General features: G+C 32.7%; 1 protein-coding gene across 1 annotated transcript; it reads left to right on the forward strand.

Annotated features, from left to right (window-relative positions):
* Positions 1-5734: 5734 nt before the first annotated feature.
* LOC139901981 (uncharacterized) lies at positions 5735-10207 on the forward strand. The gene is made up of 6 exons (XM_071884640.1): positions 5735-6369; positions 6556-6842; positions 6920-7006; positions 8978-9475; positions 9625-9809; positions 9881-10207. The coding sequence occupies exons 1-6, from the start codon at positions 5735-5737 to the stop codon at positions 10205-10207; spliced, it is 2019 nt and encodes a 672-aa protein (XP_071740741.1).
* Positions 10208-13849: the final 3642 nt, after the last annotated feature.

The following is a 13849-nucleotide window of genomic DNA, read 5'->3' on the forward strand; positions in this document are numbered from 1 at the left end:
TGGCTAAACTTACAAAATAACCTTACAGTTTAAGTGATTCACATAGTACTGAATGCTTTCAACTTGTGCACATAGATATTTGGGGGCCATATAAGGTTGTCACTGAAGGTAAGTTTAGATATTTTTCTCACAATTGTTGATGACTGCAGTAGAGCTACCTGGGTGTACTTGCTTGTGAATAAAAGTGATTGTTTTGCTATGTTTAAATCTTTCTTGAAGTTTGTTAAGAAGCAGTTTGAGAAAGATATCAAAGTTGTGAGGTCAGATAATGCATTAGAGTTTATTAAGGGTCAGTTGGGAAAGTATTTAGCAGATTTGGGAAGAGAACATCAAACATCATGTGCAGATAGACCTCAGCAGAATGGTAGAGTAGAAAGAAAGCATAGGCATGTTTTGGAAATTGCCAGAGCTTTAAGATTTCAAGCTCAGTTACCACTTAAATATTGGGGTTATTGTGTTACTACTACTGTTTACTTGATAAATCGTTTTCCTTCATCTGTTCTCAACAACAAAACTCCACATGAGGTATTACTCAATAAATCTCCTACTTATGATCATTTAAGAGTATTTGGGTGTTTTGCTATGGCATATAACCCTAACAGAACTGTTGATAAGTTTCAAGAAAGGGGGTACCATGTGTATTTTTGGGCTATCCTTCTACTCAAAAAGGTTACAAGTTATTAAATCTTCTCAACAATTCCATGTTTGTGTCAAGAGATGTTGTCTTTCATGAGAATATTTTCCCTTTCTCAAGTAATAATATTCATCATTTTCTTCAACCAACACCCTCATTGCCTATCTTCAGTTCAAATAAGGATGTTGTGTATGATTGTGATGTACTACATACACCTGATGTTACACACACCATTGTTCCACCAGAAGAGGTAGAATCTCCTCCTGTTGTACCTTCATCTGCATCTGCACCTGTACTTAATCCTAGAAGGTCAACTAGGACATCTCAACTACCTGTATGGTAGAAAGATTACATCTTTAGTCATATTCCTATGGCAAATCAGGTGTCTTTTCCTTGCATTAATAATGAATTTCATTCATATGTCACTGCTTTAATGGCTATTGTTAATCCTACTAATTTTAAAGAAGCCATCAATGATGTTGGATGGTGTGAAGCTATGAATGCTGAGCTTAGAGCTTTAGAGGAAAATGGTACTTGGGAAATTACTAGCTTACCAGTAGGGAAAAAGGCCATTAGTTGTCACTGGATTTTTAAAACCAAACTTAAGGCAGATGGTAGTGTAGATAGAAAAAAGGCCAGGCTTGTTGTAGATGGAAATAGACAAAGACAAGGAGTTGACTATTCTGAAACTTTTGCTCCAGTAGCTAAGATGGTTACAGTAAGGTCTTTACTTGCTGTTGCAGCTATGTATAATTGGGATACATGTCAAATGGATGTATCAAATGCTTTTTTACATGGAGATTTATTAGAAGAGGTGTATATGAAAATGCCATTGGGATATGTTGGTAAGGGGGAGCAAATTCAGAATGATAATGGTATAACAAGGTCTTTGAATCAAGTATGTAAATTGAAGAAGTCACTTTATGGATTAAAACAAGCTCCAAGGCAATGGTTTGCAAAATTATCAAGTGCATTGCTATCTTTTAGATTTGTTCAATCCAAGGCTGATTATTTATTGTTCACAAAAAAGGATAGTGAACAATTCACAGCCATTTTGGTTTATGTTGATGATCTTTTGATTACTAGTGATGTGTGCGAGGGGTAGTACGAAATAGATTATATTTTACTACGAAATACTATTAAATACGATATAATTTTACACAAGTTATTTATTTATTTATTGAATGGATATACCTAAACCTTGCTACAACACTTATAGGCAGTGTACCTAATCGTAGAGTAGTGTAGTTTTTAGTAAGTCCGGTTCGTTCCACAGGGATCTGCTGAGTTTAACGCTATAACGCTATATTTTTATTAACTATATTTGTGTATATATATATATATATATGTATATGTATATATATATATATAAGTATTATTATTATTATTATTATTATAAAAAGGGGGTTTTACTGTTTAATGACCGGTTTGTCGATTTTAAGACTTAAATCACAATTAAAACCTAATGTAAAATATTAAATATAAATATGACTTAATTTATAGCGTAAAGTAAATGACGATAAAAGTACGATAATTAAAAGTGCGATAATTTAAAGTATGATAAATAAAATGACGATAAATAAAATGACAGTAAATAAAAGTGCTATGAGATATAAAATAGGAGAATTATGCTTATTTAAACTTCCGTAATCATGATGTTTGACGTGTTAATTTTAATTTATTACCATGGGTTAATTGTCCTTTGTCCTGGATTATTCGATATGTCCATCTGGTTTTGTCCATAATAGTCCATCGGTCATAATTATAAAGTGCGAAAGTCTTCGTCAAATTATCCTTATACCCGAAGTCAAATATTCCAACTAATTGGGGATTCAAACTGTAACAAGGTCTTAATACTTTGTTTAATGAATACACCAGGTTATCGACTGCGTGTAATCTAAGGTTTTAATACTTTGTTAACAATTACACCAATTACCCTTGAATGTAATCCACCCCTGTTTTAATGAGTCCAGTGACTATTAATCCATCCCCGTGTCCGGTCAAATGAACAATTATCAGTATTTATAAATATCCCACCCACCGTACCCAGTCAAGCGTATGTGGTTATATATAAATATGTCAAATTATAAATCTCTATATTAAATCAACGAGATATCATTTAATTAATATAAAGCCCATTAATAGCCCATAGTCCAATTTCCACAAGTGTCGGTCTTTTGTCCAAACCCCAATTATGGTCCAAAGCCCAATAACTCCGTCTTAATATTTAGTCCAACATCACGATTACTTCAGCTTAGATAAGCATAATAATAACTTAGCTACGAGACATTAATGTAAAAAGGTTGAACATAACTTACAATGAGTATTAATCGCGTAACACGGACAGAATTTTGACTTACAAACTTAAAACATTCGCTACTATAACCAGTTACAAATAAAAGAAAACAACCTACAAGAATGAATGATTCCTTTGATGTTAATGCATCAAATCCAGGTACTACTTACTCTTTTGATTAAACTGAATTTTATAGAAAGTTACTCTTGGCATATATTTTGAGATTTAGTATTCAACCATATTCACTATACATCAAATTTAAATATTAATACATGTCTATTATTTTTAGAAATTTCTTCCACGGCAAAGACAATCGTTGGTAACATTATGATGAAACACAAAAAACAAAGTACAGCAGCAGCAATTGGACAACTATCCTCGCCATCATGTTCAATTCTAACTGGTGTTTCATGTTATTATAACAAAAGTTTTGTAATCTATGGTGTATATATGAAAATAATATTTATTCTGAATTTCTAAATTCAAATCTTATACATTGGTTATTCAGATATAACCAACACAAGTCGATCAAAAGTGGTGACTTCATCTACAACCCAATATACATCAAGTATGATGAAAGAAAACATTTTTCAACATACGACAAATACAACGGGTGAATGTTCATATAACATTGCAACACCGGCATCGTTAACACCATCTCTTAGAATATCAAAGGAATCACTTAATAATACTGACAAATGTTACACTTCATCATACAGTGTATCCAAAGGTAATTATTTATGACATATATAATATTCAAACCTGTTTTATCTTTTAAAATATACATACTTACTTTTTAAGTCGGTGTTTTTACAAGTACGGTCAAAGTGGAATCAAAACAACAAGCATTGAAAGGAAAATATTACACCGATACCTTTTGACCTTGACCAAGCAAACACTGATGATCTTCAAAATAAATCATTCAAAGGAACTTCAAAGGGTTGTTCTTATAACTTTTTTTAATTTGTTAAGCTATGTTATATTTTATAAATTAAACCAATAAATTGTTATTTTTGGCAGACTATGTTGATTACGGCAATCTTACTTATATATGTTCCTCTTGTGGTGCTAAATTATGGCATAAAGAGACAAAAGTAGGAAAAAAATATGGTTTCTCCCAGGCATTCTCACTTTGTTGTTTGAAAGGTAAAATAGTGCTGCCCGAATTCAACAAACCTCCTCCTAAACTAATTTGGGATCTATATACTAACAATCATCCAGAGTCAACATTTCATTGAGAATGTTCGACAGTAAAACATGATTTTTGCATTTACTTCGATGGGTGGCAAGGTGGACGATCGTGTAAACAAAGGTCGTGGCCCTTATACATTTTGTATTCGTGGTCAAAATTGTCACCAATATGGAGGTTTATTACCAACGGATGGTAGAAAACCAAGATTCGGACAGTTATATATATATATATATATATATATATATATATATATATATATATATATATATATATGAATCTGTAAATGAAACAAATAACGGGAAAGAAGCAATCAGGTATGATTCGTGAAATTCATATAGCTTAACATCAAATAAACAATGTACTAAATTAATATATGACAATATTAACATTCATATTTATGATTGGTTGAATTCATAACAGTGGAAAAAACAAAACAAAGCCTTCGTCTTCATGCTATTCACTAGACGAGGATCTCATTCGTCAAATAATGGAAGTTATCGATGAACATAATCCTCTTGTCAAGACATTTCGGATGGCTCGTGACCGGTTTCTAGAAACACCTAATTTGGTAATGAAAATTAAGTTAATTGGTAGACGAACCAAAGATGAACGTAATTATAATCTGCCAACGGTAGACGAAGTAGCAGTACTTATTGTAGGTGATATCAATGTTTCTTCGTATGACGAAAGGGATATTATAATAGACAGTCGTATTGAAGGGTTAAAATGAATTTATGAGCTTCACACCGAATATTTAGCCCTACAATATCCACTTCTATTTATTTATGCAGAAGATGGGTACATGACAGACATTCTTCATCGTGATGTCGATGAGCATTCCACAAGAGTGAAAAAGAGGGTTACTATGCGTGAATTCTTTGCATATAAACTTCAAGAACGTGCTGTTCCCACACTTGTGCACTTGGGTCGTAAGTTGTATCAGCAATATTTAGTTGATGCTTACACTATGATTGAGGCCGAAAGAATCTCATACTATACATCAGGAAAAATCAGAATATTCTAAGAGCAGATACTTTCACAAACTTATTGAATTCAGCTGCGTCAGGTACTTCGGAAAATAGTATGATGAGAAATAGGATAAAACTTCCTTCGTCATTCACAGGGAGTGCTAGATATATGATTGAGAATTATCGTGATGCTATGGCACTTTGTCGTGTATTTGGCTATCCGGACTTATTTTTAACTTTCACATGTAATCCAAAGTGGCCAGAAATCACAAGAGAATTGGACGGGACCGGTTTTAAACCAGAAGACAAACCATCTTTTTGCGCAAGGAGTTTAAAATGAAGCTCGATCAACTGATGAAAGATATCAGGAAAAAAAATTATTTGGTACTGTTAAAGCAGGTTTGTCTATTACATTTTAATTAGTTTTTGTATATAATCTTCTGTTAAAATATTTAATTTTATGCAATGAGTACATACTAATTGAATAATCATTAATATACAACAAAATTTTAGATTATTCAATAATATGGAACATCCTTATTAATAAATTGTTTCTTTATTTTTTAAAAGTCTATACCGTTGAATTTTAAAAACGTGGTTTGCCTCATGCCCATATCTGCTTATTCCTTGATGAAAGAAACAAAATGCCTCAACCAGAAGATGTAGATCAGTATATATGTGCTGAGATACCGGATGAAATCGAAGAACCAGAACTTTATCAACTCGTGTCAGATTTAATGATTCACGGTCCTTGCGGTGAAAAGAATCCATCGTGTCAGTGCACTGATTCAGAAAGAAAATGTACAAAACGGTTTCCAAAACCTTTCTCAGATGTAACAAAAACTGACGAAGACGGTTATCGAATTTACCGAAGAAGGGATGATGGAAGAACGGTAACAAAACAAGGTCATGAATTGGATAACAGAAGTGTGGTAGCTTATAATCCTTACCTCCTTAAAAGGTACCAAGATCATCTCAATGTTGAGTGGTATAACCAAGTTGCTTCAATTAGTTATTTGTTCAGATATATCAACAAAGGTAATGATAGGATTACAGCGCAGCTTTGTAATGCAGAAACTGATGAAATTCAAGAATACTACGATTATCGATATGTTTCATCATGTGAAGCCGTTTGGAGGATTATGAAGTTCGATATACATGATCATTACCCCAGCGTTATAAGACTACCATTCCATTTGGAGGGACAACAGCAAATCATTTTTGATGAAGAGGAATTAATTGATGAGGTATTAGAAAAGCCATCAGTCAATACGTCAATGTTCATCGAATGGATGAATGTAACGCTTTTAACCACGAAGCACGCAAATTGACTTATGTTGAATTCCCGACAAAGTTCATTTGGAATAAAGATAATCAAAGTTGGATTAGGCGTAAAAGAAACACTGGTGCAATTGGTCGTATTCATCATGTGGCACCAGCGTCTGGTGATCTTTTTTTTTCTTAGAATACTTCTCAACAAGGTTAAAGGTCCAACTTCCTATGAAGATATCCGCACGGTAAATGGTCAGGTATTTAATAGCTACAGAGACGCCTGCTACGATTTAGGTTTATTGGATGATGATAAGGAGTATATAGAAGGTATACAAGAGGCGTTTTTTGGGGAGGGTGGTCATTTCTTCAGAAAATTATTTGCACAGTTACTATTATCTAACACTATGAGTCGACCGGAAGTTGTATTTGAGAAAACATTTCGATTTTTGTCGGTGGATATCGTTCATCCGCACAGAACAGGTAAGGATATTTAAATTATATTATACTTCAATTGTCATATTGTAGTATATTATTAAATTAAATTTAATTGATTACAGGGACACAAATTGAGATTGAACTATTAAAAGATTTGACTTTACAAGAGATTGACAAACTACTTCAACGCAATAGTAGTTCATTGAGAAGTTTTAGTTCAATGCCATGCCCATCTGTAACATCCTCAATCGGGCCTAGCTGTAAGATTACTAAATTGCCCTTAAGTTAGTATTGTGTTATTATATGCTTTTATTTTTATTTATTGTTTGTTATTATTTAATGATGTGGTTAGGACCAGCTTGTGACAAGGGTCACAGAACAGGTTTGTTTATTTAATTTGAACTTCGTTTGGGTTGCCAAATGATGTATGAAAGATATCAGATAACTGATAAATACCCGTGTGTTGCACAGTGTAAGAATTTAACCCACTTTAGATTGCTAGTGCTGTCCATTTTCTTGTATTTTCCAGACTCTTCCCAAACCACACCCGTTCTTCATCTTATCCACCTATCAAACCCTAATTTCTAATCCTTGTTTTAGAGCTCGAATCATTTACATCTTTGTGTTCCTTGTGATTCACTGATTCTTTTAAGGTAAGAATCATAACATTTCATGCTTTAATCTTTGAGAAAATGGAGTTTTTGTGTTAGTTTCTATAAAGTGTGTATTTTGGGTCAAAGTGGATAGATTTGATGTTGTTTGAGTCCAAATCTTGTGGGTTTATGTTTCTTAATGTATAGTGTCTTCGATTTGGTCAGTTTTGAGGTCATAATCGAGCTCTAGAGCAAGAATTGGTCGATTTTGGGTGAAACCCGTCACTTTGTCTTCAGCTTCTGCAGATGAACACAGTCGGCCGAGTGTCTCGAGACACTCGACCGACCGACTCGACCATCGACCGAGTGTGTAAGACCCACGGCCGAGTGTGTCTGTGAGAGACCATCGACCGAGTGACTAGACACTCGGTCGAGTGAGTGTAGACAGTCGGCCGACTGTCTCTGACAGTCGACCGAGTGTCTTTGGCAGTGAAATATTTTACCTAAGGGTTGATATTTAGCCGTTATGCTGCCCGTTTTTATTTTGATGATTTTGATGTAAATTTTGAAAGTGCACAAGTGTTAAGCAAAAAAATTTAGCGGATACTTTTTCTGACAAAAATTTCAGTATTGTGCTGTTTTGTGCTATCGGATAGAAACTAACTTGTGGATATGTTTTTCTCAGGAGAAAAGGAGAAAGAGAAGGTTCAGTGATTAGATAGCTGAACACCTTCTCGTTTGCTGGTAATCGGTAAGTGGGACTAACTGGAGAATATAGTATATAGAAGCATGTTATATTATGATTGCCATGCTTGTTAGATATACTTATTGTTGTGGTTAGTTAGTTCATGTGATGACTGCATGTTAGTTGATGCTTGTCTGCTGGAGCCCAGTGCGTCCCTATTGTGTGGTAGCCTCGGTAGGAGAGATCAACCTGCGGGTTGGATTCCTCTGTAGTAGCCTAGACAGCCGTGGTGTATATATATGTGAATGACGCATCCATCGCGTGTGGATTATGTATATACATACGGTGGTGGAGGAACTTCTGGTAAGCCCCAGTCCGATCAGCTGGTGGTTAATGGTTTGGCCGAGCCGCCAGAGTCTCTGTAGATGGCTGTTGGGTGATGTTTGTATGTTAGACTATGTGACATGATTAGTATAACAGTTATGTATGCTATGGCCTGTAGTTAGTCGTACTCACTTAGCTTCTTGCTAATTCCCCTCCATCTCCTCCCTTGCAGGTTATTAGCTTTTGTATATAGTGCTTTTTGGGAGAAGACGGGCATGGCGATGTTATGTTTGACAGGGTTAACTCTGATGTGGTCTTTTAGAATATGAACCGTGTACTTTTGAAAACAGGATGTATTTACGTCTTTTCCTGTTAATATGTAATTTGTTTTAATGACACGTGACATCGGTTTGTACAAATGTTGATATCGTATTTAATTAATATTATGCTTCCGCCACGTATTAAAAAAAAAATCAGCGGTGTCACACCATCGAATCATACAAGAAATATTTCAGAAAACCATCTTATTATAGATGAGTTCTCCTATGACAAAAGTTCACTTACAAATGAACATTCAGATTTCATTACAAAGTTAACATCCGAACAAAAGGAGGCATATGATCAGATAATAAAAGCGGTTGATCACGGCAAAGGAGGTGTGTTCTTTTTGTACGGTTATGGTGGTACTGTAAAAACCTTCCTTTGGAAAACACTCTCAGCTGCATTGAACAGAAAAGGGGAAATTGTTTTAAATGTTGCGTCAAGTGGGATAGCAGCTTTACTATTAGCTGGAGGTCGAACGGCGCATTCACATTTTCACATACCGCTTCATCCTACGGATGAGTCATTTTGTTCTATTTCTCCAAGCAACAAATTGGGTGAGCTTATTCGGAGAACAAAACTGTTTATTTGGGATGAGGCCTCGATGGTTAACAAGATGTGTGTTGAAGCACTGGATCGTTCTATGCGTGATATATGTCGTCAATCCAATCCTGACAGTATGGATACTCTGTTTGGGGGTAAAACAGTTGTGTTTGGTGGTGACTTTAGACAAATATTACCGATTATTCAAAAAGGTAAAAGAGAAGATATAGTAGGTGCATCTCTAAATTCTTCCTATTTGTGGGATTATGTTACTGTTTTAAAACTTACAGTTAACATGAGATATGTGGTATTGAAACTGATGCCAATACTAGAAGTTTTACTCAATGGATACTTGACATAGGCAACGGTGATATCGATGAATCTGAAGACGGAGTTTTTGATATTGAAATTCTACAAGATCTTTTGATAACAGATCTTGATGATCCAACTGGTTCGATCATCTCAACTATTTATCCAGAATATCTTTTTAATTTTGGCAATCCAGAATATTATCAGCAACGTGCAATTCTTGCTCCAACTCATGAAGTAGTTAATATCATTAATGATAGAATGATGATGTGTCATATTTGAGCTCACACAGTATCTGTGCGTCACAGAGAGACGCTGACTTTAATAGTGAACTATACACTACCGATTTTCTAAATAGAATTGAAGTTGGTGGTTTACTAAAGCACAATCTGAGGCTCACAATTGGTGTACCAGTTATGTTACTTCGAAATATAGATCAGGCAGGAGGTTTGTGTAACGGTACACGTTTACAAATTGAGCACTTAGGAGAAAAAAGCATCACAGCAAAAAATTTAACAGGCTCAAATGTGGGGAAGATTACAGCGTTATCACGTATGCTTATCGTACCGACGGAAAAAAGAATACCTTTCAGATTCCAAAGAAGACAATATCCATTTCGGGTTGCTTTGCAATGACAATAAATAAAAGTCAAGGACAATCACTATCGCGTGTCGGTTTATTTCTTCCAAAACCGGTGTTTAGTCATGAACAACTATACGTTGCACTATCTCGGGTTACTAATAGGGAAGGAATCAAGATATTAATCTTAGACAAGGATAACAAAATTACCAACACAGCAAAAAATGTGGTATACAAAGAAGTCTTGCAACACTTATAGACTTAATTGAAGAAATGTTTTAAAAATTTTTCATTGGTATGATATCTTTGAACTATTATGTATGTATAATTTTTTTTAGAAATATTTGAATTATGTTACATTATTATGATTTCCACCAAGTATAATTTTATTTTTAAATATGTTTCATTCATATCAGATATGTGACAAAAATTCTATAAGTTTCCATGTAATGTTACTAATATTATAAGTACGGTATCTTAGAATTAATATGAATTCCAACGTGCAACGCACGGGCTCCAAAACCTAGTGTGTGTGTGTGTGTGTGTGTGTATATATATATATATATATATATATATATATATATATATATTACTAGTTTTGTGAGCATGTGCGTTGCACGACATTTGTATAAATTAGTAGTCAATAATGTTGATATTGATAGTTATCAAATGTATAATACAATTACAATAAAGATTCTATTATTGTTGATAACATTTGTATTGAAACATTAGTATTGAATATTAACACACATATTATGATCCCATACGTTAGAATCATTTTAACTTCAAATGACAAATAATCGATAAAACATCGAACATTAACCGCTAAAAAGTTGTTTTAAAACCAAAAGTTAAGAATAATATTTTATGTACATCTTTAATTATATATGTTTTGGTACAAACTAATTCCATTATATCAAAATCTCAAATGAATCAGAGCATGCATACATCTAAATATATATAATAATTATCAAATAAATATTTTAATTTCAATTTACAAACATGAGCCCGTGTGTTTATATAATATTATACACATTAGATTAACATATTTTATTAAAATTATGCGCAGAGTGTAAACTAATTTTATATTATAAAATATTATTCATAAATAATAATATAATGTTAATAACGAATATATGTTTCATAATTTTTTTTAGTAAATAAATTAATAAAATTATAACATTTATCGTTGTTAATATTAATATAATATTTAATGATAATATTATATAATATTTTAGGTAATGAAATACGTGTATTAAATTAAATTAAAAAACTATTACTTCAATTAATATATATGGAAATAACTGATAGAATGATATGTGGCAAGAATAAATGAGATGTTAACACGTGGTAAGAATTAATCAGGAGTTGACACATAGGATTATTGTCACACGCTTTATATAATGTATAGATAAATACTTATTATATATATATATATATATATATATATATATATATATATATATATATATATATACATATATATAGTGGTAGGATCAAGAGGGAAGTAACCATTCGGGGGGAAGCGGGGGGAAGCAAAAACTTTTTTTTTCATTTTTTGAAAAAACTTTGTTCACGAACATTATAGATGAGATGAAAATATGAACATTTAGTAGAGACACTTTGTGATAAATGTTTTTATTTTGGCGGGAAAACGCTCGAAGAATTAATATATAATAATTATCGTGTTTTTCGAGCGTATTTTGAGGTTTTAGCTATTGGGGTTTAGATATTAGGGTTTAGATATTAGGGTTTATAGGGTTTAGATATTAGGGTTTAGATATTTAGGGTTTAGGGTTTAGATTTAGGGTTTAGATTTAGGATTTAGATTGAGTTTTTAACACGAACGGTTTAGAGTTTAGGGTTTAGGGTTTGGTGTTTTGGGTTTATGGAATAAACCCAAAACACCAAACCCTAAACCCTAAAACCTAAACTCTAAATCGGCTAAATTTTACTTCACAAAACATGGAAAAAAAACGTTCATATTCTTCACGAACAATATTATCTTGAATGTTATTTTTGTCGATGGTTTTTCCGCCTAAATAATAACATTCATCACGAAGTGTCTCTTCTAAATGTTCATATTTTTGCGTGATCTTGATGCCGGAAAAAAAAAATTCAAAAAAAACGAAAAAAAAAAATTTGCTTCCCCCCGCTTCCCCCCGATTGGTTACTTCCCCATTGATCCTGCCCCTATATATATATATATATATATATATATATATATATATATATATATATATATATATATATATATATATATATATATATATATATATAGTCATGCACATATCCGCATCCGCAGATTTCACGCATGCATATGTTATTACGCATTAAATCCTACAACAAGTCAATGTGCACTCAATGCAGTATCATTGACTGAGTTTACCTTCACGCGTGTTTGATATGCGACATGCGGATGCCACGCGCGCTAATCCCAGGTCGGTTATCAATTCATTGTTGACCAAAGATAATATCTTCTCCATAATTATATCCGAGATCAGGGAGAGTTAGTTATGGAAAGGATTAACACAATCTTAGGTGATTCTAGAACGTAGGGTTTGCATATAAATACAGAGCCCTAAACCAGGACCGGTCTTGACTCATTTGATGCCCAGTGCGAGCCGACTTTAAAATGCCCTTAGTTAACTAACTTTTCCAACATTAACTTCTACCACTAAATTAATAAATTACCTTAATATACTACTATGAATTACGGAGTTTAAATTCAAGTTACAGATAAATGCATAAAGCGATCTATTTGTGATTTGTTTAAGCATAAAAGGTCTCATATCACGTTCAATATTATCTTAAAAGTTGCTATTAAATACTCAAACGTCTACCCCATGTGACATGAAATGTGCAACTCCAACACAATTAGAAGTAGCCTTTCTTGATTCTTTTTGTTACGTGTACTATCAGTAACTACCCTCTCCGTTCCATATTAATAATTCACTTTTTCATTTCGGATTATCTCTAACTTCCATAAATAGATAATAATAATAATTTAAAATTTTAAAATATCCTTAACTTTTGCACATATGACAAAAAAATAGTAAAAAGTAAGAGATAAAACCATAAAGTAAAGGAAAAAATACTTTATAATGATGAGATTTTTAAACTGTATATTTTTTCTGTGAACTATAAATATGGGACAGATTGAGCATAATTTAATAACGTTCTGTATGTAAACAACTAATGATCATACAACTAGATTTTAGTTATGAAGTAATAATATGAACTCGTCTATATTAATTTAATTCATACAATTGAAGGAGTTTACCACCACCTCCGACGAAATCAAAAATCATAAGAGAAAGGAGATTCGCAGTTACCACTCGACGGAGGTTACCACTGTGATGACCCGAAAATTTTCGACCAAATTTAAACTTAATCTTTGTATGTTCCGACATGATAAGCAAAGTCTATAACGTTGAGTCTTGATAATTTTGAAACAATGTTCATATATTCAACTACCCTTCGACCATTACCGATGATTCACGAACAGTTGTGTAAATAAAAATGTAAATATATATATACATATATAAATATAAGAATACGTATTAAATTAAATTAATAAAATACAAAATAATCATTTGAATCGAATATGTAAAGTATGATACAAAATAATTAAACTGTTTTAAAAGGAACCTATGTTTATATATAAGATTTTTGCATACAATTAATATATTATGTAT

Source organism: Rutidosis leptorrhynchoides, chromosome 3 (assembly GCF_046630445.1).
Source record: "Rutidosis leptorrhynchoides isolate AG116_Rl617_1_P2 chromosome 3, CSIRO_AGI_Rlap_v1, whole genome shotgun sequence".
NCBI lineage: Eukaryota > Viridiplantae > Streptophyta > Magnoliopsida > Asterales > Asteraceae > Rutidosis > Rutidosis leptorrhynchoides.